The 27311-nt window shown below is 36.3% G+C and overlaps 1 protein-coding gene across 7 annotated transcripts in view; it reads right to left on the bottom strand.

Moving 5' to 3' along the window:
- Positions 1-283: 283 nt before the first annotated feature.
- The window catches only part of BRAF (B-Raf proto-oncogene, serine/threonine kinase), a 178717-nt gene continuing 151689 nt past the window's right edge, over positions 284-27311 (bottom strand). For 5 of the 7 annotated variants that reach the window (XM_044920231.1, XM_044920230.1, XM_044920225.1 and 2 more), the window contains 6 exons: positions 21310-21356; positions 20382-20500; positions 16528-16659; positions 11091-11225; positions 7391-7544; positions 1807-1893 (listed from right to left, as the gene is read on the bottom strand). In XM_044920231.1, the coding sequence (XP_044776166.1) occupies positions 1871-1893; positions 7391-7544; positions 11091-11225; positions 16528-16659; positions 20382-20500; positions 21310-21356 (610 nt within the window). In that variant the 3' untranslated portion in view covers positions 1807-1870. Of the gene's footprint in view, positions 1894-7329; positions 7545-11090; positions 11226-16527; positions 16660-20381; positions 20501-21309; positions 21357-27311 lie in introns of those variants that run through there. The other 2 variants (XM_044920226.1, XM_044920228.1) reach the window with 2 other exon arrangements.

Here is a 27311-nt window from a genome sequence, read left to right on the forward strand (position 1 = left end):
GCTTAATAGGCTGGAAGATAGTGGGATCAGTTACAATTTGAAATTTTTAAATAACAACTTCTAATTCCCTGATTTATTTTATGGGTCCTGTCTAATTTCTTTAAGGTCCTTGGCTACAAAGCTTGGTTGGGCTAAGTACATTTGATTTGATTTACATTCCTAAATCCTGGCAAGAGATTCTAAGACTCATGATAAGGGAGATATTTGTCATTAATACATCCAGAGTCACTTTCTTTATTACTACTGCAATTTATGCCACCCTTTAGTAGAGGCCAAAGGAAGCTACGACTGGGTTCTATTTTCCACTTACGCAAAGATAAAGAATGATGTTTCTAATACCACAGCATCTCTTTCTACAGAAACAACTGATGTTAGGCTTCACACACCCTCCCTCTGTCCCAATACACCTAAAATTGCTCTATTCTCTACTTGGGGAACTCAGCTGCCAAATTACCCAACCTTTTGAGGACCAGGCTTGGGAAAAAAGGAAGGAGGAGAATGAATGGAGACACCACCATTTTTATTTTAGGTTGCATATTCTAGATAAAAGACTGGAAAGAGGATGGAGGATGTAGTGTAGGAGTAAGTTGGAGGAAAACATGAGATATTAGTAAAGATGTTAGTGTGGATCCAGCAAGTACCATTAATTTAAAAATTATAAATATCTGTCATTATGCTAAGACTCCCCATATTTAGGTAGAGAAAAGGATAATTACCTTTCTTTAAAAGTTGTTTATATAACAAAAATACAATTTTCCAGGATATATAATTCTGGTGGGAAGTATTATTTTATTCCAATTCAATTAAATCTGAAAATTATTTTCTTTTTAATAAAAATATAATAGAAGAAACTCAGAAATTAAAACTTGTACCTTACATTTAAATTACATAAATGTCTCACACATTCAAAACTGGTATCAAGCAGTTTTGTAGGCTTTTAATTAGATACTGCCATGGCATTTTGTGCCCCGGACAAAGTAGCCATATAAGTACTTGATGACTGGAAGAGCTTAGGAGGAAGATATCAACTGTATTTTCCTGAGAACTTGCTACATTGTGGAGGGAAAAAAAAAAAAAAATCCCCAACACTTGTCTTCATTGCTGGACCCAGTGAGAGAAGAAGGCAATGTGTGCCAGCACTTTCCAGCTGCTTGGTTAGGCAGACACCCTCAGTGAGCAGGGAAACAAGGCCAGAAACCCAGTAGGTCAGGAAAAAGATGCAGCATTCCCTTTTCCCCTACACCAAAACGTATCTCCTCCTCGCCTCTCATTCTCCATTTAAATAAAAGAGCTTCACCTGATAAAAATTTATCAAAGACTGGACATGCACCACACAGAAAGGCCATGCTGCATTTTTGTTCCATCCCTTAGAAATGAACTGGTGGTGACTAGGGGAAAGAGCTCCACGACAAAATCCCAGAACAGGAAAGAGAACGATGCTTGGCGACTGCAGCTGCCCCGTCAGGTGACCAGCCACACACTGCTCTGGTGGTTAGAAGGGCAGAGCTGACTGACAGGCTCTCCACAGCCAATCTCCCAAGCTGTAGCAGCAGGTTCTTTCCATCATGCCTGACCATCAAAAGGTCAGAACTCAGGCTCTCTCCTCTTCCTTCCTGGGAGTGGGCAGACTTGTATGTACGTGGTATTTGTGTTGAAGAAGAAACACTGGCAGCAGAGAATTCTGGTTCCTAAAAACATTCTTCCCTCTTTTGTTGGATGGGAAATTCCATTCTGTTCCACACCAGCTTATGCATTGAAAATTCTGTATCTTTAAAAAAAGATTTGAGGAACAGAACTGTGTTTTGATGTTAACAAATTGTACGAACACAAGACTTAAGAAATAAGAGTAGATGTTGCCATGATGGTGTGGCTACTTGAAGGCTGCAAATTCTCCTGTAGAGGGAGAACAAGAGCTAATTTTAAAAAAGTTATCTCAAATAACCTAGAGACCTAGAAAAGCCTCACTGAAACCTCACTGAAAGGTGACTCACTATTATTACAAATCTAGCGACATCATCACGAATTTAAAAGCAAAAATGGCTGAAACACATAAAATAATTTATAATATGTAGAATATGCTTCAGTTCTATCAATTAAATATCGAATCTGCAGGTAATTTCCCAGTTGGGTTTTACATGCTATGCTGAAAACCATTCCAATGAACAAAATTTCTCAAAAACAGATTGTAAAATAGTGAGGTTGATTTGTTGAATACTTTATCCCCAGTTATCAACTCATTTCCATTATTATAATACCAGTATTAGAAAGGAAGAAGCAGGAATTATATCCCCCATTTGCAAAAGATAAAATTAGGTCAAATGATTTGTCCACATTACGCATTTGACTGAAGGAAAGAAAATCTAGACTATTTTCTAGTTCATTTCCCCTTTCAAACCACCAAACAATTACATGGGGGCACGTGTCGCTGAACATTCCTGAATTTGAGGGCTTCGTGCCATTATGTTTCACCCAGCATTTTGTCCACAGCTTCTACTTGTGACTAGAGGCCGGTTCTTCTTCTTACATACATTCTAGCTGATTTCTGGGGGTTGGTTAGTAACCGACAACTATCAGAATGTAGCTGGCCTTAACATCCGTTTTCCATAATAAGAGCCTGTGATGCGGGTCCAAGCAGTCACTAACATGAACACACTCTTTCATCTAGGAGTGACCTGTCCACTCTCTGACTGCCAGTAGAGTCCAGCTGACTACCAGAGGACACTGGTATGTACCAACAAACAACAGATTGCTAAGGACTAGCTGACTGAACCCCCAGATCGCAGGCTGATAATTATTAGTGACTATTTGAGTACCTGTTATAGGCCAGATGCCTCACTGAATGCTTGACGTACATTTGCATCTAAGCCTCATAATAGCTATAAGGCAGGTGCTACTACTTCTCTTAATTTATGGAGGAGCAAGCTGGGGGTTTAGAATGGTGAAGTAATTTGTCTGGTATCTCACAGCTAGAAAATGGCACCGTTAAAATACAAGTTCAGGGGTGGTTTGTCTTAACAATGAACACACCCCTAAATAATTTTCAATAATTACCAGTTTGTTTTCCCATTCTGAATATTATTACTAATTGGACTGCAGATAGTGATACCATCTCTTTCTAAGGATTCCTTCTACCAAGCAAGTAATCATGGTATTGTGAGTCAAAAGATCAAGGAAGGGTAAAAGAATTGTTACCTCATATTTAAAGTTAAAAAGCCTGTGAAGGGAGTATGGCATTGATGAAAAAAAATAGCCACATTACTAAGACCTCGGAGAGCCAAACATGAAGAACATAACCACAGCCTCTAGAAATCTATAAACATTTACACTACCTTTGCTTATGGTTTGAGTACATTATGGTTTGAAGGTTGCTATTTTTTCCAGTATTTTAATACATTTCTTTAAAGCAATTTTCAACATTCTAATTAGTAGTCACTGTATCTTGCAGAATCTAAATCTCATTAAAGGAAGTCAGTGTGAAAATAGGATTTACTTAGAAATCTTTATTTTAAAAAATGGCTAGACTTTAATCTATTAAGTGAGAATATCAAAAGTGATAAAACTGTCAAATCTTATATACCACATAAAAAAAAACTTTAAAAAATCTTCAGATGTTTCCCATTAGTTATAATTAGACAGTCCACTTTGTTGTAGTGTTCTACTCTACAAACTTAAATGTTAGCCTTAAAAAACAAAAACCCCACAAAACAACCTCCCAAAGTACAAACTCTTACCAAGAAACTCCAAATCAGACACCAATAAAGCCAACCCTGAAGATCATCCTACCATTGTCTACTCTTTCTAATGGAATGCAGTTCTTATTCCATAAACAGACTTTAGGTCCAGGAATAAAAAAAGACAAAAAGAATTCAAGAGTTTACAGATCAATAAAATTAAACTCTTTCTATATATGTCCCTGAAATCATGGAGAAATTCAAGGAAAGATGGGGGTAACAGGCAATGGATCTGCTTTTGGGGAAAAAAGCATATTCCTTCTTGTATATCTGGAAATTATCTATTATCCCACCTCCTATCCTATTTTATTTGAGGTAAGAATTATTTGAAGTGAAATATCCAGAATACTATGTGACTTTGAAAATCTCAGTATATTAACTTAATTATTGCCTGAAAAGTCAGAGGCCAAAAATGAAGCTTTTTTTTTTTCAGGCTGAGAATAATCTAAGTTCTATTTTCCATTTGACTTTATTTAAGATTAAGGTAGAGAACATTTGGGAAGGCCCTGTGATTTTAGATACCTCAAATATCAAGACTTGTTTATTTGAAAGCTAAGGATTTTATTAACTAGTTTTAAGATACTACATAATTATTATCTTTTATTCCCGAATTGAATGTGTATCAGTGGCTGCTACACATATAACAATCTTCTTAAAGATAAAATATGCTATGAAAAATCGATTTGCACAGAAATCAATCACTGTTTTAGATGTGGGGGGGCAGTCACCTGAAACCAGAGTAAGTCTCATTCTTTCTTTGTGGTGACCTTTCAGGAAGTTTCAAAAGTATGATAAACATTCTGGCACAGACACACTGGACTTCTTAAATTCTTAAGAGAAATTATCAGAGGAGAGATGAAAAATTGAGTAAAATAAAAAGGGCTCTAGAAATGCTTAATAATTCTCAATCTAATAAGACTGTAACTGACAAAATGTTTTAGTCATGAAGTACCCATTTCATAATATTAAAAAGAAAAAAAGCAGCTCATTTCCTTAAATTAAAGGACTCACTTGAGACAGAGGCCATTTACACTGGTGTGTTAAATAATCACTATTTAAAGAGGAAAATTTAACTAATGCTTTAGTATGTCAATGGCTAGGACAATATTTAATATCTGAAAATAACCTAAAGCATTTGATTAAATGCTGTGATCCCTAAACTACTTAAAATCAAGAAGAAAAATCGTAGTCCTCATCATTGACCAGTAAAACTTCTAAAATGTAAAACAAATTTTACAAAAAGGGTGCCTGCTGAAAAAGGAGATCAACTTTAATAAAAATATCTGGGGGTTGACGTTTTAGGAGTAAAAGCAGTCAGTCACAAGAGAATGAACGTCCTTCTGTTTCAATTACCTAGTTAGGTTAACTCTACGTATGGTTAGAAAAATGATGTTTTTCTTTATTTGGAGAATATATCTAAAATGAAGTACAAAACCAACCACAGAAAGGGAGACTACACTACCATATGTCATTCTACTGCTCCCTACTTGTCTGCATCCGTGCCACCTAAACACCTCGCCCTACCAGACTGTTCCTGTTCTTCCACCAACACTTCCAGTGGGCTCAGTTTGGCAAGAAAACTACTAGGTGACCCTTTGGAGGTACAAGGGAACATATGAGAAGGCATAAAGGAGTTTCTGAGCCGTTCTCAGTGCTCAGCAATGCTCTCTGGCAAAAGAGATTGAAAGGAGTCAAATGCAGATAGTTGGAGGCTGGGCAGTGGTCAGTGTGGGGAGTTGTTGGGGGGTGTGAAAAGAGGAGTGAGCAAAGTAGGACAATATGAGTGAAACAAGTACGCTGGGGAACTATAGAAAGAGCTATATCAATAAAAAGATCCTTTGACTCTTGTGCCTTAAAATGCCCAAACCTTTCGGCATTCCACAGACCAATGCAAAAACTTTGTTAGCTACATGTTTGCTGTTCAGTTTGTGATAAACAAGACCCTATTCAGTAATTACTAATAATCATATCTTTAATATCACTAGAGGATTTAGAAATCCTACACTTTAATGTTTTCCAACATGTTCCATTCTTTTATGCCTTTCTCATTCTTATTTTTGAAAACAGGAGAGAGGTATCTTTTCCATTACTCTTGCCTAATTGAAAGGCATGAATCAATTTTGAACAACATGAATGGTATTACTTATTTCAAACTACCCAGATGAGGGGGGCAAAAGGTATGCAATGCTTCCTACTGAGAAGTTTTCCTGGATGAAATCTCATCCGTTCAAATTAATAAAGTATTTTAAAAATTTACTTGTGGCACTTAAAAACTAAATCACCATTAAAGTCTTCCCAATTTTCTTCTTTATTGGCTTCAAAGTATGGTATTTACACCGATGTTGTCTGTGTGCCTGAATAACCCCAAACTGTCAGTTATATTTAAAAATCATCACAGTTCCAAACTGAACAAATGAAAATGTATTTAAGAGGCTGGCTTTTGCTACTGACTCTGAAGTAGAGATGGTAATTTCTTTGATAAGATGACAGTGATACTGCTTCTTTCATTTTTGGTTCTGAGTAAGATTTTGGCTCACAGTAAGAATATACTGACTGCCACAGTACAGTCATTTTCTACACAAGAAAATTTAAGTATTAGAAAGCACTAACAAATATTTCATACCGTGGACTACAAAAAAAAAAAAAAAAGACTGGCCTTCACTCATAATAAGAACCTTGCTGGGCAAAGAATATAAGGAGCACAGAAATTTTATGACACATGCATAGAGTGATTGTTAAAACAGGCGTCATGAGAGGTAAGTATAATCTAAAGTAATAATTTTTAAGAAGTCCATTACCTGGTTGTTTGGCAACTAAAATATCTAAACAAACAAACAAACCCCAAACTTCTCACAGAATTCTGTGAAGCTTTTTTAGGGGAGGAGGAAATAATGCATTTGTAAGGAAATTCAACTTTTACGTGTGGGGAAGTATTATTTAAAAGGAACTCCAATTTTTAATATTTGCCCAGTAAAAATCCAAAGTTCAACCATATTACTCATGTCAAACATGTCACTCCTCAGCAATATCTTTGGTTACCTGCACCCATAGTTAATAAAAAGAAATTCAGTCTATTGCTTTGAGGGAATAAAGGACATCCATATTTTCCAAATTGTAATAAAAAATAGTTACAGAAAAAAATATTAAGAAAAAAAATAACTTATCCAACTCTAGTGACTTCTTAAATTAGATCTGTTTGGATTAACTTGCCTAACACAGGCTAATCTACTGTCACCTTCCACCTGCAAATCCATGCGCAGGAGTGGTGCTGTTCGTGGGAATCCCTAATGGACATGTGATAGCTAATAACAAAAGGTGCATGAGAAAAGTTTAACTGAAGTTTAATAATTAGAATAAGCCAGTAAACAAATCTGGAATAGGAAGTAAAGCCTCTGGAAGAGGCACTGCAAAGTTTAGCAATGTCTGTGCATTTTATAAAACGCTTGGATATTGAAAATCCAATGCTAAGTTTACACTTTAGATTGGGAAATAATTATATCTAGTCTTTAAAAACCTGCACATTCTTTGGTTCATCTTTTTAAAAAAAGATCTTATTCAATTGAGCAAATATATAAGCAAACTATATTTTCATTTCCTTGGTCCCTACTCCCCTGTACTGGCGCATTCATTTAACTTCTTTCAGTGGACAGGAAACGCACCATATCCCCCTGCCTGGATGGGTGTTTTTGGAGAAGCACAAGCATATAGACTAAAATCCTCTGTTTGGAAGCCAGCCCGATTCAAGGAGGGTTCTGATGCACTGCGGTGAATTTTTGGCAATGAGCGGGCCAGCAGCTCAATAGAGGCGAGAATCTAAAAAAAGAAGAAAAAAAAAAGAAAAAAGAAAGTAGAATGAAAATCTAGGTGGTGTTAATCTTTAAAATCCCCATCATACTTTACAAGAAAGCACGTGAAATCTTACACTGTTTTTGGTATTATCCTAAATGTCTGAAAAAAATACCGAATAAACTGATATTTTTTCCTTACAAAGAAAAGAAAATGACCAAACTCCTATAGCTTTATTTTTATTTACTTATTTATTTTTTACTCCTATAGTTTTAATTTCTGTGAAATGAATGGGGAAAGTAACCTACAGTTAGCTTTTATTTACATTTGAGATCATTTGCCAGCCTTGGAACAGTAAATAAAAAAATTTAAACCAATCATATGCCTATTTCTCACAGACCACAGTCCCTTTTGGGAAGAAGATGGAGTGTCAATCAGTAAAGCACTAGATGACTTCACAAACAGAATCATCAGAGCAACTCATTCCTTAAGAAACTTAGTAATGGGAAATGCCTTCCACATACATAATTAAAAGTAGGACCCCAATGACCCAGGCTGCTAGTAGCACAGGAGTGAGAAGTGACAGGTGACAATCCAAGAGTGGAGAAGACAGGCAAACTACAGATAGACACCAATACACAGAACGTAGAAACTCCGCATAGTTTAAGGTACAGAGAAATGGGTTATGACTCTTGAAGGCAGACAGTATGATAATGGATATTCATAATCATGAGACATACGTGGAAAAGGCTTGGCACGATGCCTGGCATATAGTAAGTACTCAATAAAACTTCAGCAGCCATTACTATTATTATTTTTCTGAGCTACCAAAACTTTTTTAAAAGTTAAACTGTAATCTGTATGATTAGTATAAGGCAAAGAAGCAATGTTACAAAACATTTTAAATTACAAGCATAACACACAAATAAAAATTCAAATAATACAGAAAAAGTATAAGTCCTACCTTCCAGGGGTAACCACTGTTAAAGAGTCTATACTTTCTTCTGGACCTTTCCTATGCATAAACATGCACATATGAAAACAGAGCCCATCCCCACCCTCATCACCATTTAAAGTGGTATCATACTACACATATTTTTCTGCATTGCTTTTCTTTCCCCTCACTAACATCCATGCTATCTAGACAGCTACTCTGATCTTTATGTCTTTAATTTTTTCTATTATGGTAAGCATTTTTGTATATATCTGAGCACTTGTGGAAGCAGGTTCTGCAGCATACATTTTTAGGAGTGGAATTACCAGAGCAAAAAGTATATATATTTTAAGTTTATGAATTCTACCAAGTCCTTTCAAAAGGCCAAACCAATTTACATTCCCAACAACACTGTTAAAAAAATTTATAAGGAGGGCTCTTCCTTACTTCCCAACACTGTTCCCAATGCTGGATATTGCCAATCTGAGAAAATCAAAAAGTATTTCACTGTTACTCTGCATTTTACTGACTATCACAGAACTTTTAACATCCTAAATTCATTCACCATTTGTATTTCTTTGTGAATCACCAGCTCCATATCCTTTGCTCATTTTCTATTGATTTTTTTTTTTACTTATTGGTTTGTAGGAGGCCTTTGGATAATACCAATATTTACACTTTGTTATACATGCTACAATTATTTTACCTTACAATATTACTTTTATTACACAGAAGTTTAAAGACTTCTAATGTAGTCAGACTTGCTATCTTTTCCTTTATTACTTCTGGATTTTGCCTCTTGCTTATTAGGGAAGTCTTTCCTGATACCTCAAGGTTACAAAAATGACTTCCTATTTTTTAGTTTTGTTTTTTACATATAAATCTGAAATTTGTGTTTGTATATAGTGTGAAAAGAGATCTTATAATGAAAAATTAAAAATAATACTTAAAAGGGGTAGCCTTCAATAATCTGAAAAATTCAGATATGCATTTCATTTTCTGATACCATGCAAAGAATAAAATATTACTTATATTTAGAAATATGAACATTTTTCCCCTTTAAAGCACTTAAAAAGTGGGCCTACAGGGGCGCCTGGATGGCTCAGTTGTAGAGCATGCAACTCTTATCTTGGGGTTGTAAGTCTGAGCCCCACGTTGTGTGTAGAGATTACTTAAAAAAGTAAAATCTTAAAAAAAAAAAGTGGGTCTAGGAATATAATTTCCATTATTAATGTACATCAAGCATATTAAACAGGAAACTCTAGTACCTGGACCATGAAAAGAGAATGTGGTGTAGGGTCCTGCTGATATTGGCCAACAACACTGGTCCTTTTTACTTTGATAGTCTCAAGCCAGTGGTTTTCTGGGTTAAAAAAAATTACTCTTCCTCAGAGAAATAGTAACTTAGAATTCCAATATGTAAAACATGTATCTACCCACCCTGAGAGAGCCCGAGAGACTTGTTAAAATTCTAAATTCTATTTTTAATTCTTTACATAGGAACAAAAGATCCACTCATTCCTCTAACAGTGACTTCTAAGAGATCCAGCTAGGAGTGGGTATTCAAAAGCATAATAAGGTTCACAAAAGACCAACTCAGTAATTATGGTAGCTGAGTAATTATGGGAGTCAGCCCTTCCCACCTGAAAACTATACTGATTTATCAAGATCCATTTATATAGGGCTATCCGGAACTTCCTGAGCATCATAAAAAACTGAATTTATATTACAATATCTACAGAATCTAAACTCTCTAAGCTTGTTCAGGTACTTAGTTCAGTTCCTGAGGCTTACAAAAGATTAACTTAAGGGCTTCAGCCTTATACTATGAAAAGATAAAAAGCAATGGTAATTTTCCAAGAATCAGAGAAAGGCAGATAGTGCCAACAGGTGCCTTTTCTTTTTGCCCCAGGTGGAAATGCTCCTCCAAAAGACCCAGTATTAAAGGGAAGCTTGGAATTTGTTTTACCACCAGGAAGAATTAAGGCAGCAGTTCTCAAAATGTAGTCTGTGGAAAAACTATTTTCATAATAACACTAAGGTATCATCTGCCTTTTTTACTGTCATTATTTTACAAGTGTAAGTGGAGGTTTCAGAGGCTAAGTGATGTAAAATATTGCAACATAATGAACGCAGAGAATCCAGATGTCTTCTTTTTGCAGAGATTTGCAAAAAAGATAAAACAATGCCATTCTTTTCACTAATTCTGTTGTCTGGGAAAATACAGTTCTTTTTCATATAAACGTTAACATGTAATGATTTTATTATGTTTAAATAAACTTTTTAAAACTTAGTTTTCATTTCTAAAATGGCAATTATTACTTACATAAACAAAAGCTCTTTGGGGGTCTTCAATAATTTTTGAGTGTGTAAAAGGGTTGTGAGACCAAAAAGTTTGAGAACTGCTAGACAAAAGCGAAGTCTTTCTGAATATTCTGTACTGGGATTCCGAGTTTTTAGATATCCCACCATTCAACCTTTATATAATCATCTTTATGTCATTACTTATCAGATGCCTGCACATAATCACATGGAATCCAAATCCACAAAATACAAACTGTGTCCTCTAGAAACTATGTAAAAATCTGCATCTGAGTATTAGTCTGTCCTCTTAAGTAACATATAAAGCTGCTTCTTACTTGGGGAAAGAGTGGCCTCTCATCTCTTTTCTTTTTTAGGCACTCTGCCATCAATCTCTTCATGGCTTTTGGACAGTTACTCCGTACCTTACTGAGATCTGGAGAAAGATATCCTCGTCCCACCATAAAAATTATCTGGGGAGAGAAAAAAATCATACAACCTTGTATGATAAGTTGAAAAATACATAAACATTGAAAATTCAACAAGCTGTGCATTTATGTGTACTTTTCTGCATGTACACTGTACTTCAATAAAGTTAAAAACACAATGCTAGTATTCTGATTCCTATACATCATATCGTGGGGAACCAATACTTAATTGGGCTGTAAGCTGAAATCTTCAGGACTGTGTACTACTGTAAAGGTCTCCTAATTGCTCCCCAGGCTTCCAGTCTCTCCTTATGCAATCCATTTCCCACTGCCAGGGTAATCATGAGACACACATTGGATTGTGCCTCTTTTTCTACTTAAAAAAGGAATTTATTGAGTACTCGTTGGGCATCACACTAAGTCCTTTATATATATATATGTAGCAGGAACCAAAAAAGTTCACCTTTTAGCAGTTGTTTTGGCATCTGCATTTTAAATTCGTTTGTTGAGGGAATGGAAGAAATGGGGCATTTAGTTATGTAGGTCTGAGAATCAGAGCCTCCTCTAAAAAAAAAAAAAAAGAAGGTAAACCACTTGGGAATTAAATTTTCTGTTTAATAAAGTAAAAAGGCTTATCTTCCCTGGGTGCAGAGATGTATACTTTTTCTGATTTCTTAATTTTTAAATTTTTGGCTCTTTTTAGAATGGACAGAGACAGACTTTAGGAGTCTCGGGACTCTGTAAAGAGAAAGGGGTTTTGATCTTAAGAGGGAACAGGTCCAACATGCACAGACTAGAGGCTAGGTGGAGAGAGCCAGTAAGAGATCCCCTGTTACAGATAGGGCAGAGCTTACAAACTGAAGGGAGAGTCAAGTCTGATATCCTAACTTTCTATTATTTCCTGTTTGGTGCTGTAGTAACTTTTGTTGAACTATATAAGCTGATTTGCCCGAGCTCCACTGAAGTGGAGGTGTAAAGCTTATCTTCCTTTCCCATTGCCCCTGTCAGAACTGCCCTTCTCCTACTTTATAAAAAGCACACCCCTTACTACCCACATGAAATTTAAGTATAGTACACATTGCTCCAAGGTGTAAAACTGCTGGGGTAACAATGGGACACTTCCAGATACTGGTATATAACTAGGCTCTAATGAATGGGTAGCAAATCCCTTTGCAAGACAGCTGGTTTCCAATTCTTTGCTTTCAGCAAAATTAACTGAATTGTCAGCTAATTGTAAAACTTACTGACAAGTTATTATGTCATTTTTGGTATATTCTAGAAATGAGTTCAAATAACTGAATGATATATGTATGGTAAAGAATCAATCTTGCCCAGAGAGAGGGCTGGCCTTTGCCTTTGGCTCGTGGGAGGTAATTCCTAAACCTCTGACTTGTCCTGCCTGATAAGAGTCCTTTTGTTTACCTGGGAGCCTTGGGCTATGACAGATAGTCCATGCTATCAAAGTGATTTATAGAAGGGATGTTGAGTCAGGTAGTATCAGCTAAAACTAAGTAAGGTCAGCCACAGAGGTGGTCAACCATATTGACTTAACCCAAGCCCCGGTGATAACTCCGGATTCGAGTGAATTGGTTGGCAATACTCTACACACTGTCACACACGGCTGCCAGGAGAATTCAGTGCTGTCCACAGTTACACTGGGAGGAGACACCTGGGACCTCCACATGTGGAACTCTCCTGGATTCTGCCCTATGTGCCTCTTCACTCAGCTGTTGTGATAAATGGTAACTCTAAATACTAACAACCTGGAGGGAATTCTGAGACTTACTGAATGGCTGAATCTGAGTGTGGTCTGGGGGACCACTGACCTGTGCATCTGGGTACAACAAACGCCTGATTTTTCCCATCTTTGTATCTACTTGAACAATAGTTCTCAGTGCTTACTGCTTTAAAAATAAAAGAAGGAAAGGAACTGATGCTATCCTACCTCATTTTAGCAAAAGCCTATTTATCCACAAACATGAATGAACTGAAAAGAAAAGCCACATGTTGTTCATGAAGACACACATTTCCAATAAAATTTTACCTTCTATGTCTCTATATATCAACACTTACGTTTTCATCAGTTATATATTAATAATTATTAACAACAGTATAATTCAGAATTTTAAAAATTAACATTCAAAGACTGAAGTCACAGGAAAGATTCTAAAGTGGAATCTTTTTTTCTGTTTAATAAAGTAAAAAGGCTTGTCTTCCTTGGGTGCAGAGATGTATACTTTTTCTGATTTCTTACTTTTTAAATTTTCGGCTCTTTTGAGAATAGACAGAGACAGACTTTAGGAGTCTTGGGACTCTGTAAAGAGAAAGGGGTTTTGATCTTAGAGGGAACAGGTCCAACATGCACAGACTAGAGGCTAGGTGGAGAGAGCCAGTAAGAGATCCCCTGTTACAGACAGGGCAGAGCTTATAAACTTTCTAAATTCTAAATTTAAATACATATTTTTTTAAATTCTAAACCTTTTTAAATTCTAAATTTAAATACATATTTTTTGTTGCAGAGATGTAACTTGAGTGATCAGTAAAAGCCTCGAAAGCATAAAATATGTTAAAAATGTTTCTTCATTTTTCATCAAATGGAACTTCATCAAAAGTTCCAAAAATTAATGAATCTATTTTTTAAACAAGTGATGGTAGGTATCAAGTCAGAATGGCTTTTAGATTTCACTGGATACACTAAAAAAAAGGCTATAATAGCTTTATTTTGAAATGTTAATATAATACAAAGGAAATCACATTCTTTGCAATTATTTAAACTTAAAGGGAAGATTTAACCCGGATAATACATGTATAGAAGATTTAAGTGGCACAGACGCGGTAAAATCAGTAGTTCAATTTGAAATTTGGGGACTGACTGGTTCCTTTCATTACAATCCACATTCAGCCCTCCCGGCATCTCCGCCCCTTCATTTACTCCTCTCTGTGTTACTGGAGCAGTGTCTGCTCATCACCCCCTGCACTGCCTCAAGAGATTGGTAAAACTCCACTAACAGCACGGCCTGTGTTTCATTCATCTTTGTATCCCTCTATATCCCACAGTGCTTTGCACATAGTTTTGAAAATTTTTTATTAAAATAATTTGTGTGTTGATAAGACAGTGGTACTTATCATTTCCTATCTCTTGTCTCTTGAGGTATTATGCTTAGAACCCAGCTACCGGGAGCAAAACAAAAAAAAAGAAGCCCACCACCAGGCTGTAACCAAGTCCATGCTTTCTATGAAGAAGTCCCCACAGAAAGGCCCATGTGGAGAAGAACTGAGGCCCCCAGCTCTTGGCCCTGACCAAGCTTCCAGTGGACAGTTAGCACCACACCTTGTAGGATGTGTGAATGAGTCATTTTGGAAGTGGATCCTTTAACACCCAATGAATACACCCTAGGCTATACCATGTGACGCAGAAATAAACCTTCCTTACTGACAGCAGCCCAAACTGCAGCTTCAGAATTTGCTTCAGCCACTACATTTTGGGTGGTTTATTATACAGTAATAGTAACTGAGATACACTTAAAATAAGACAAAAGTTGTGTGTTATTTTCTTCTAAGATGACACAGCACTTCTGCTCCAAGAAAAGAAAGAAGACAGAGTGTCAATATACCCAGCTCAAATGAGTGCGTTATTAATCCCAACGCAGAAAAGCTGCACTGAAGAGGGAAGATTAGTGTGGTTAGAGAGTGAAACAGAAGGATAAAGAGGGGGAAAATGACAGCAATTTCTCAGACTTCAGCACTAGAGTAAGAAAACAAAAGATAAGCTATTCTGCAAAGTAACATAGGTATGGCCATCCCCTGAGGAGCTAAGAGATGTGCTTTAGGAACGAATCTGATCTTTATAACTACAAGGAATTCTTTAGTCCAATTTCTCATTTTTATTAAAAAAAACACACCACCATTTCATTAGATTAAGAGGTTATGATAAAACATAAAACATTCACACTTTTTTTTCTTTGGATTGGTGATTCTCAACTTTGGTATAAATCAAAATCACCTGGGAAACTTATTAAATATAAGTGCTTGGCTCCTACTCCATGGAATTAGAATCTGCTCCAGTTATCTCCATTTTTATTTATTTATTTTTTTGAGAGAGGGGGAGAGAGAGAGAGAGTGTGCATGCATGTGAGGGGGCCGGGGGGGGGGGGGGGGGGGCAAATGAAGAGGAAGAGAGAGAATCCCAAGCACATTCCATGCTCAGCATGGAGCCCGAAGTGGGGCTTGATCTCATGATCCTGAGATCATGACCTGAGCCTAAATCAAGAGTCAGATGCTTAACAGACTGAGCCACCCAGGCACTCCAGCATCTCCATTTTTAAACAAATTACCCAGGTAACTACAGCAAAAAAATATAAATATTATTTAGGGTGCCTGGGTGGCTCAGTTGGTTAAGCGACTGCCTTCGGCTCAGGTCATGATCCTGGAGTCCCGGGATCGAGTCCCGCATCGGGCTCCCTGCTCAGCAGGGGGTCTGCTTCTCCCTCTGCCCTCTTCCCTCTCGTGCTCTCTGTCTCTCCTTCTCTCTCTCAAATAAATAAATAAAATCTTTAAAAAATATATATATAAATATTATTTAACCACAGTTTATATGGTCGATCATCTATTAACTGTGGAATTGCTGCAATCTCTCTCTCTCCACACACACACACACACACACACACACACACACACACACACTTTTTAAATCCTGAGGTATACAATGTAATAATGTCAGTAAAGACAATTCCTTTTTCTTGGTCAGTGTGAATTGAATGTGGCTGGGACAGAAAAGGCAAAGAGCTGCATGAGGTTCTGTTAGGGACTTTGGGGAAGGACAGAGAACAGGAACTTAGGAAGAAAGAAGTAAAAAAATTCCCTCCTATTAGACTCACTATAGAAAAATGAAAGCATGGTATCAGTCTTTCCATTTACCTAGTTTTAAAAATTAAAAAAGGAGAAACCTTAATAATTTAAAAGAATTGGACATAAAGAAGCGCATAGCTGAGTGCCTGCTCAGCACAAGCTGTGACAGAATAGAAGGCACAAAGCCCAGACGCCACGGCAGCAGAGCTCTTTCTTCTGGTTTGTGCGGTCAAGAGGTGTGGGCGATCTCCACTGTGGCAGCTCTAGTGTCTAGTCAGAACATCAGGAACTGCACTTCGGGACCACACTTGGCACTGATGTTTCAAGGAAGGCCTTACATGTTGCTATCACTGCCAAGAGTCCTCCAAAGGTTTCCAAAACTGGTAACGAAGATCAAGATATCCAACCTTCATGCCTACTCAGGACTCAACACTTCTACAGCAAACTGGAGTCTTTATACAAATAGTAAAATAAACCCCAAGAGACAGTAAATATTTACCTGGTCCCTGTTGTTGATGTTTGAATAAGGTAACTGTCCGGTCATCAATTCATATAGAACAATCCCAAATGCATAGACATCTGACTGAAAGCTATATGGGTTTTTATCTTGCATTCGGATCACTTCTGGTGCCTGTTAGAACACACACACAAAAAATATTCTTGTTTATTCTTCAACTAAAAAGACTGAAAAGCAAATTATTGCAACTCCCAGAACAATGCTTTTGTTATTAAATAATCCCTCTAATATGCAATCAGTTCTCTTATTAATGGGCAAAGAAATAAAACTGATTAAGAAAAAAAATGCTCAGTAAGCTCTGAAAGAGGCAGTATTACTAAGACTTTATAATTTTATCAACCAACCTCTTTCTGCACAAAATGCTGTCATTGCTATCTGAGTCTGTCCCAGGACTAGCCCTATCAAGAATCAGTTACCGTTTCCCATTCCTGATTCAGTAAAGAAATACCAGATCTGTGGTCCTAACATGTTTGGGAGTAGCACAACCACTACGCTAAATGCCTCAGAATTTAAGTTTTCCCATTGGTACAATGGTTTGCGTCTCAGGGCACCTTCAAGACTGACAAACTCAAACCCCTTCCCTGCTTCCAAAAGCATTATCAATATGCCATGGATGCTTTATTAACAAAAGCGAGAGAGAGGAGGTTGATTTAGAAGACAGTATAAAGAATCTTGGCCTCTTGCTTCTTGGACAAAGATATAGACCAAACCATATTTGCTACATTTTTATACATTTTACTCACTATTCTACCACTTAATTTCTTATTGGCTGTGTTCATGAAATACAATAAATGGTCGGCTAAATATAAACTTAAAAGAGTTCTTCACCTTGCATTTTTCTGTATTGTTTCATTTGGAAGAATGTTTCACTAGAGAAATTGCAGAGTGTAAGTAAAAGCTCTGTGAAAGCATTACTTAGATATGTAAACCTGAACTAACTGCATAAATGGCTGGAGGGCGTGGGACTAGTGGTCACTGGTCATACTGTCTCACAAGGCAGGCCATGGCACTCAGCCTCACCTGCAAATCACAATCACCTGTGTACTCACTAACCTCTCAATGTCCAGACTACATTCCAGCCCAATAATATAACAACAGAATCTGGGGATGGGATCCAAGCATTGCTGATTTTTACAGCTCCCCAGATGATTTTAACGTCCAACCAAGGTTGAGAACCACTGACAGAAGATGTGTGGGAGATCCTGATGAAGGATGGTGTGTGTGTGTGTGGGGGGGGCGGTGAAGGAGAAGATTTTTGTCTACTTGCTTTTGTCAAACATTTTATTGCTGACTGGTTTTAGTAATACAGTACAAAATAAACCACATACAATTGTGATGTGATGAACAAGTTAGAATACTGAGAGGCTGGTTATGATCCAGGCATAATTTTAAAAGCCAGAACACAATTTTGAGAGGAACAGAGTAATAAGTAAAATTTAATAAATAAAAAGAACTAAACATCTTTTTAAAATTTAGTTTTACTTCCACTGTTATTGGTATATGGCTTGATGAAAAGTTGTATGTCACCTATTTACAAGAAATGCATCACTGATCCTCAATTAATTTAGTGATTTATTTGTAAAAATTTTCATAAAGATTTCTTTCCCCTCTAAGATAAATAAAACAAGGTTGACAAGAATTCAGAGAATTACATAACTTTAGTTCTGACCAAACTCTTCTTTACTAGTCTATGGATGCTCCATATTTGTTTTTGAAGGCAGTATCAACCCAAAAGGATTTATTCAACAGTTAAGTGTACTACTGGCTAATCTCTTGTATTAAAGCTCAGCTTGATGGAATAAAGGATGAACCAATCTACCTAGGTATCAACAAAAAATAAATTAGAAGAAAATATAAAACTTTATGTATAATAATCTGTTAACTGTATAAACTAAGGTTTTTGAAAAAGGAAAAACCCGGAGACTTAACTGAGCCTTTCTCCCACACTAGTTAAAATAAACACACCTTTAAAACATGTATCAATTGTTTCTTTTTAATTTTAGGTTTTACAATTTCAGTACTTAGTGTCTGCCAGCCTGGCCCTTCCTAGGATACACTGCTATCTTGTAACAAGATGTGTGCTTAAATGTGCATGAGATCCAGATTACAATGATTAATTAGCCTCTTGTTTATAAAATGATTAAAACAATTAAAATATATTAAAGAAACAAACCTAGCTAGCTCTAATTACTGAATCTTAGAAACAAAAAAGGCATTAGAAATCCACTAGTCCAACCAATATTAAAGATGGAGAGACGTGGAGGAGGTTAAGAAAAGTGCAGGCTGAGAGTCAAGTAGAACACTAGAGTACAAATCTAATTCTAAGTCCAATGTGCCCCTTCCACCTTGTCACTTGCCTTCACTCCAGTTATTTTTTTTTAATTTAAGTTCAATTAGCCAAGGTATAGTACATCACTGGTTTTTGATATAATGTTCAATGATTCATCAAATTGGGTGATGGGTATTAAGAAGGGCACGTGATGTGATGAACACTGGGTGTTACACTCCAGTTATTATTACAAGAAATCATAGCTGAATTTAACCTTATGTTTACTTGACTAATTCAGATGTCTATCTTGGAATTCCCCTTTTGGAGACCGCTACAGATTCAGTGAATTTATGCAGACGTGGCTTCAAGAGCTCTTGCAGCGTCTCTGTTTCCAGATTCAATTATTTAAAGTTTCAAATTGCACTGAGTTTGGGGACATTCCGTATTCAGCTGAGAGCAGCGGTTCTCAAACTTTTTGGTCTCAGGACTCTTTTAGTTTTGAAAATTACTGAGGACCCCAAGGAATTTTTATGTGGATTATATTTATGGGTATTTATCATATTTAAACATAACTGGGAAACTGTTAAAATATTTAGTAATTTCATAAATAATAAAACAACAGCCATCTTTAGATGTTAACATAGATCACCCATTTTTAATGAAAAGTATATTTTCAAAACCAAAAAAGGTTCAGTGAGAAGAACAGTACTGCAATTCTCTTTGACTGGTTTAACAGCAGCCAGTTATGGTCACATTCTGCATTCGATCTATTGTGATATGTCATTCGATCTATTGTGATATGTCATTCTGGTTGAAGAATATGAAGAAACATCTGGTCTCATATGGGGATGACCTTTGGAACCTCCAAAAGGGTCTCTTAGGGCCCCTTTTGAGAACTGTTAGCTTAGAGGATGATTCGTATACGTGCCCTTTTCACAGCCTGCTGAAAGTAATTGCACAGAAGTTTTCATTCCCTTCTTTTCCACAAAGCAGAAATAGGATAAAGAAAAAGCAAGAAAAAGCTATGCAGGGCTGCACATGGCTGATGGTGTTAAAATTCTTTTTTTTTTTTTATCTTTCCTCTCCCAGCTGCCCCATAATTATAGGTTCTTTCTAGTCTAAAGGAAGTAACTTTCCAATTTAGGCTTAAATAATATTGTGAAGCAGCCTCTCTCTTAAAAGGAGTTCTCTTAGTAAAACCTTAATAATTGCTGCAGATCATACCTGCTGAAATTGCACACTTGTTTTTTCTTTTGGAAACAGGGTACACAGAACATTCTGAACACAAAATATTTTAAAGAGACAATTCAGCATAAAATTTAAACAGTGTTTATAAAATACATATTTTTTGTTTGAAATATACTGAAACTGGTTTCATAATACTCTTTTTAAAGATAAAGAAAAAAATCAAAATCTATTTACATAAAAAATAAGATCAACGTTGATTTTTGTGAATACTGGGAATTATGAAAATACTACAGTTGAAACCTTCAAAGATTTTTTAGTAATTCAGCAACATCTCAGGGTCCAAAAATTTAATTAATGGAGAAACAGCCTCAATTCTTACCATCCACAAAATGGATCCAGACAACTGTTCAAACTGATGGGACCCACTCCATCGAGATTTCACTGTGGCTAGACCAAAATCACCTATTTTTACTGTGAGGTCTTCATGAAGAAAAATATCTGAGGTGTAGTAAGTAAAGGAAAACAATAGATCTCATTTTCCTAGCAAAGAAAGCATTATAAAAATTTAGGTAAGAGATCTAATTTCTAGAATTCTGTAATATGATTTTCTTTTTTTGGTAAAATTGATATTCCTTTAAAAAGTACAGTACTTCGTATTTCCTCTTAATGAATATGTTTTTAAAAATATGGTTCTATTTGGCCTATGTGACCTGCTTTTAAGATTTTTGGGGCTTGAAATGTGGTAGGATGAGGTGAGATGCTTTCCTACCTATGTTATGGGAGACCCTGAAACTTGCCCACTAGATTTTAGTAATATAGACCCAGATATGCTTTTGGCACTGCTGGGAAAGCTACAAAGATTCTTCATTGGAATGAAGTTGGCTGGCAGACAGGGTCTTGATCTGGGTTTATGGAAGAAGAAGAAACATTGTTTTTCTCACCTCATTGTTACTAAGTTAGAACCTTCAGTTACACCTCAACTACTGCAGAGCAGCCTCAGAGCACTGAAAGAAATGAATAGATAGCTATCCATTTTATGGTGCTGACAGAATGTAAGCACGCAATCGTAAGAGTCCTACTATTAGAAAGACTTGGTAGATTTTTTTTTGTAACGCTCAAATGTTCAGACACCAAAAGCATGCTGTAGTACCCTGCTTTACTATGCTCTCATGCAAACCTGTTCATTAATTCTCTTTACATTATATTGAACTTAGCATGAAAACTGTTTTTACATAATGTGAAGACAAAATGCAGAAGAAAAAGTCAGGATGTTTTCAAACTTCGCAGACAAATTTCAGGAAGGATACTATTACTCTTGAGGTCTCTGTGGATGATTGACTTGGCGTGTAAGTAACTGAAAAACAAAACATCATTTTAACCTGAGTAGGGGTAAAGACTCTGGCCTCAAAATCTATAGAACATATTTAGGGGTGTAAATAAAGACTTATTCAAAATCACGACACAATTGCAAACTGTACATTGTGATAACCCCTTTACATAAAAAATCTTAAACTGTAAATGAATTTAGGATTATAGGAACATATTACTATTATGGTACAGCCCAAATCTTGTATTCTATTAAAAGACTTTGCTTTATCTTTTACTATTTACCGATACAAACCTTTCACTCCAGCAAGCCTATTTATCCATGTCCTTTAAATATACCTTGATATTTAATCTCACCTCTGTAATCAATGCTCCCCTGCCAAACCCAACCCCAAATGAGCTTTCATTCTATTCTCCACCTATTCATACCTATCCTTTAAGACTGAACACACTTTCTAACTCCTGAATGAAGCTTTGCCATGATTAACTCAACTGAAAGTGATTGTTCACTGTTGAGTTATATCGTAATTACTCTAACAGCTTGATTCATGTATTTTTTTTTCCTATGCCTATGGTTCACTTTCTTTTCAGAATGTAAACTCCACTAGAGTATGAAAATTTGATTGGTAATTTTAAAGGCAGTATTATACATTCTTTTTTTTTTTTTAAGATTTTATTTATTTGCGAGAGAGAGAATGAGAGACAGAGAACATGAGAGAGAGGAGGGCCAGAGGGAGAAGCAGACTCCCTGCTGAGCAGGGAGCCCGATGTGGGACTTGATCCCGGGACTCCAGGATCATGACCTGAGCCGAAGGCAGTCGCTTAACCAACTGAGCCACCCAGGCGCCCGGCAGTATTATACATTCTTAAAATAACTTCTTAAAAATATGAAGGAGCTTTAACATGCATGTTAATCATTTAATTAGTCTTACAATTAGTTAATAATGGTCACAGTAAATAATCCTGTTGTTGATTAGTTTAAAATAGTGTATTATAAGAGAAAATTAAATAATGCAGAATGAAATAAATTTCCAAAACAAGTAAACAAAAATAGTGAGGAGCAAACTTGCTACATAATGTCCACAGTGAATCTACCTTAAAGTCAGTGATTAAGTTTAAATTATCTACGTTACCTCTAAAAACTGCTTTAGTTGAGTTCGCTGAGGGTAAGAGCTATGCTTAGTTTATTTCTGTTTAATCTCCAGTGCCTAGCACAGTGCCTGGCATATGGTAAGTATTCAACATGTCTGTTGAATCAACTACAGTGAAATGCATATAATAACCTAGTCAAAGTTATTTTTCTTCATTTAACACTGGAAGGAACAGATATATGAAACATCTAAAATTTGACAATGACCATTAGGAAATAAATTTTGCTTTAAATGACATTTATATACCAAATGGTATATAACCAAAATTATGTAAAACACTTAAAAATCGAAGATTCATAATAATTAAGCTTTATTTATACTTTCTCATCTTCATGTAAACTTCCTCATTCTCCCAGAGATCAAGATTTTGAAACTTTCTTCTCAGATAAAATTTTCATTTCAAATGACTATTGATACAAAGGAACCCCTTCTCCTCCAATTACTCTCTTACATCACTGTTTATTTCTTCCACAGCATTTTCCACACTCTAAGATTCTCTTGTTCTCATGACATCTGAAGCCCAGTCTTGCCCCACTACATCACATGGTCTCTCTGAGGTTGGAAGAAAATGTGATGTCAGTTACAGGACTCCTTTGCTTAAAAAGTTCTGCAGTGACACAGAATGGTACAGATGGAGAAATAGGGGCCTCAATCACAAGCTTTTTCAAGATGGGGAGACCCTGTCTCCATCAGAAAGAAAGGGGGAACAAATGGTCATGGTATCTGGTGGCAGAGCTCGGTGCTTTGGTCAGAGATCTGGTATTCAGTGCACGGAACAGGTGTTGGTCTTTGAAAAGAGATCCTGTCTCCTTTGAAATTAAAAACAGCAATAAATGGGTGGCAGACATGAATATATGGAGGCATGATGAAGTTATAAGGGAAGATAAAGGTGTTCTTGATGGTGTCAATCTTTTCAACAAATCTGATACAAAGAAATATAGCAAGAATAAGGTAGACAGCAATTAACTAGAGGGTTGAGGAGAAAAAATTTCTGACCAGGAAAGTACTAGATAATTAGCAAGATATGAATACCATTACTGAGCTAGGGATACAACCTTAGTAGAAGCTGGACAGCATACATCTACTATAAGTTAAAGTTATATGTAGCTGCAACTTGAAATAGCACCACCATATCCCTGTGTAATCCTTTATTGTTTACAAACTACTTTTCTAACTTTTATTTCATTTAACAATTCTCTTTCTGTAACATCTCTGCAACAAAAGCCGTGAAGCAGCAGAAATCCAGGTGTATATAATGGATGGTTAGAAAGAAAAGGTACTCAAATTCCCCAGATGGAAAAATGGAATGAGTTATCATACCCCGTATCTCTACATGATATAATGTTCCAGAGTAATAATTACTACCCTATATAATTCTATATAGGCTGACACTAAAACATAATTTTCTAAGCACCAATCAGTTATAATGAAAGCTGCCAAAAGACACATAACTGGTTGAGGGTAGGGAAGGGAACAAGAAGAAATTAACTTTACTACAGATGATACAGAAGTGTTTCCATTATTTAGGGCAATTAAAGTGGAGCCCCTTCTCAACTTTTCTAAGATGTTAAAGAGAACCTTACAGGTTTATAAAAGCAGCAGGAAAGGAAAAACATGCTATAAACCAAATGAACACATATCCTCTTGATAGGCTTCTCTTAGGAGTTTCTTTCCTTGAAAAAAAGTATCCACCTACAGAATCATTTAATCTGAAAGCTGGGCAATCATCTAGTAAAATCTGTTCTTTCTACTTCTTTCAAGTTATTATCCAAGATTCAGCTTTCTAACATTCTTTTTTATAGCTTAATCTGATGCCCCAAGAGTAAATACAATACTCTAGATTTGATCTGATCAACATAAACTAGAGTGACTCTCATCTTAATTTTCTCCTTGAACCTAAAACCATGAAACTCCTAGAAAAAGAAACTTAGGTAGCAAGCTCTTTGACAATGGTCTGGGTAATGATTTTTTTTTTTTTGGATTTGATACCAAAAGCAAAGGCAACAAAAGCAAAAATAAACAAGTGGGACTACATCAAACTAAAAAGCTTCTGCATAGCAAAGGACACAAACCACCAAAATGAAAAGGCAACCTACACCAAATGGGAGAAAATATCTGCAAGTCATATATCTAATAAGGGTATATCCAAAAAATATAAAGAACTTGTACAACTCACTAGCAAAAAACCCAATCTGATTAAAAAACAGACATTCTTCCAAAGAACACATACAGATGGCCAAAAGGTGTCCAGCATCAATACTCATCAGAGAAATGCAAATCAAAACCACAATGAGATATCGCCTCACACCTGTTAGCATGGCTATTATCAAAAAGACAAGAAATAGCAAGTGGTGGCAAGAATGTACAAAAATGGGAACTCCTGTGCACTGATGAAGAGAACATAACATTGGTGCAGCCACTATGGAAAACAGTGTGCAATTCCTCAAAAAATTAAAAACAGGATTATCATATGATCCAGCAATCCCACTTCTGGGTATATATCCAAAAGAAATTAAATCACGATCTTAAAGAGACTGCTGCATCCTCATGTTTATTGCAGCGTTATTCACAATAGCAAAGACATGGAAACAATAGTGCCCATGAATGAAGAAAGAAAATGTCACTCACACACACGAGTATTAGGCAGCTACAAAAAAGGATATCCTGCTACTTGCAACAACATGTATGGACCCCGAAAGCATTATGCGTAATGAAATAAGTCAGAGAAATACAAATACCATATGATCACACTTATATGTGGAATCTAAAAACAAAACAAAAATAAAATTCACCTTCATCTTCCTTATGGTGGGTTAAAAAAAATTTTATCAGCCATTATTCTGATTATAATGGCAGCCACAGTCACTGTACTGACTCCTATTAAAATTACATTCAGTTACAAGCCTACAGAGTTGTTCGTGCATTGCTCCAACAAAACAGTTTCCCCATTCTATATCTGTATGTCTCTCTTTTTTTGGAGTTGGATGTCATATTTCATAGACATGGCCTATAATTTCAGCTTATTAAAATTTTAGTTCTCACTAAAAAATAAGTTTTAAAAGACCAGTGTGCTAACAAAGCCCTCATCTAAGTTATCGGTAAATGTGCCAGTCATATTCAAGAAAGAAATGAAACAAAAATCTCCTTCTAGCTTAGTAGCTTCAGGTATGATCAATATACAGTTATGAACCTAGATGAATTCTCCATGCATGTTGCATCTCTCGATCTTTTCCTCAACATTATCCTGAGAAATATCACTCAAATGCCTTGCTATAATTCAAATACTATGGCTACATTTGCCATAGTATTTGCCTGGCTTATCAGTCTAGTCTATTTACAACAGCCCCACTTAAGTTTACTGTTATTTTCTTGTATTTTCAACTGTTTCTAAAACCAAATAACTGGTCCACAGAGACATTAGCATTTCAGTCCTCTTTCACTAATACTACATGATTTCACAAAGTTCATCAGACTTCACACAGCAAGTTCAATCTCCCCTCAGACGCCTACAGAGGATGTAGCAGCCAACTGGACTGATATGCATGACGGTGGTGACAAGATGATATTTGATCCAAGCAGTTTCAATTATAGTTTCCCTTCTACTTTGATGCCCTCTACTCCCCTCATAATCACAATGTGGAATGGGAGCAAGATTGAAGGGAATGACATTCTGCTACTCCTCTGTAGTCAATAATTATTTAGAACAGTTAAAATCCCTAAGAACTGAAGTTCACACATTTTTCTAGTTGTGATGCAAAGTGGCCTAAATTCTATTTTTAGAGTTTTCAGTTTCTTTTACTTCTAAAAAACCAAATTTATGAGGTACAACTTGTATACAACACAAAATGCACCCAATTTTATATACAGTTTGAGTTTTGACAAATACATACTTGTATAATGACCAGCCATGATCAACATGAAGAATATCCATCACCCCCCAAACTTTCTTCATGTATTTCTGCAATGAAACCCTCCTCGGTTCAGGTAACCACAGATAATGATTTCTGTTACTAGAGATTAGTCTTGTCTTTTCTAGAATTTCATATAAACAAAATCCAGGCTTCTTTTGATCAGCACAATGATTCTAAGATTCAAACACTGGCTGCATGAGGTATTGTGGGGTATGGATACACCACAATTTAACCATTGACCCGCTGGACATTTGGGTTGTTCCTCATTTTTGGCAATTTTGAGTAAGATACTACCACCATTCAAGTACAAGTCTCTGTTGTTGACTTATGTTTTCACTTTCGGGTAAATAAGTAAGATTAGAATTGCTCATGTGGCAATTTTAACTTTAAAAGAAACTGCCAAAGTGGTTGTTCCATTTAAGATCCTTACCAACAGTGTGTAAGAGTTCTGGTTGCTCTGCATCCTTGCCAATACTCGGTATAGATGGTTTTGATTATAGCATTCTAGTGAGTGTGCAGTGGTGTCTTGTAGTTTTAATTTGCTTTTCCCTGATGTCTAATGATGGTGAACATCTTTGCATTTGTTCATTTGCCATTCTTATGCCTTTTTAATAAAGTACTCCAATCTTCTGTCCATTTTCTTGTTTGGTAGTTTTTTGTTTTTAAAGATTTTATTTATTTATTTGACACAGAGAGACACAGTGAGAGAGGGAACCCAAGCAGGGGGAGTGGGAGAGGGAGAAGCAGGCTTCCCACGGAGCAGGGAGCCCGATGTGGGGCTTGATCCCAGGACCCTGGGATCACGACCTGAGCCGAAGGCAGACACTCAATGACTGAGCCACCCAAGCGCCCCTGATAGTTTTTCTTATTACTGAGTTATAAGAGTTCTTATATGGTTCAGATACAAGTCTTTTAATCAGA

Source organism: Neomonachus schauinslandi, chromosome 12, assembly GCF_002201575.2.
Source record: "Neomonachus schauinslandi chromosome 12, ASM220157v2, whole genome shotgun sequence".
Classification (NCBI taxonomy): domain Eukaryota; kingdom Metazoa; phylum Chordata; class Mammalia; order Carnivora; family Phocidae; genus Neomonachus; species Neomonachus schauinslandi.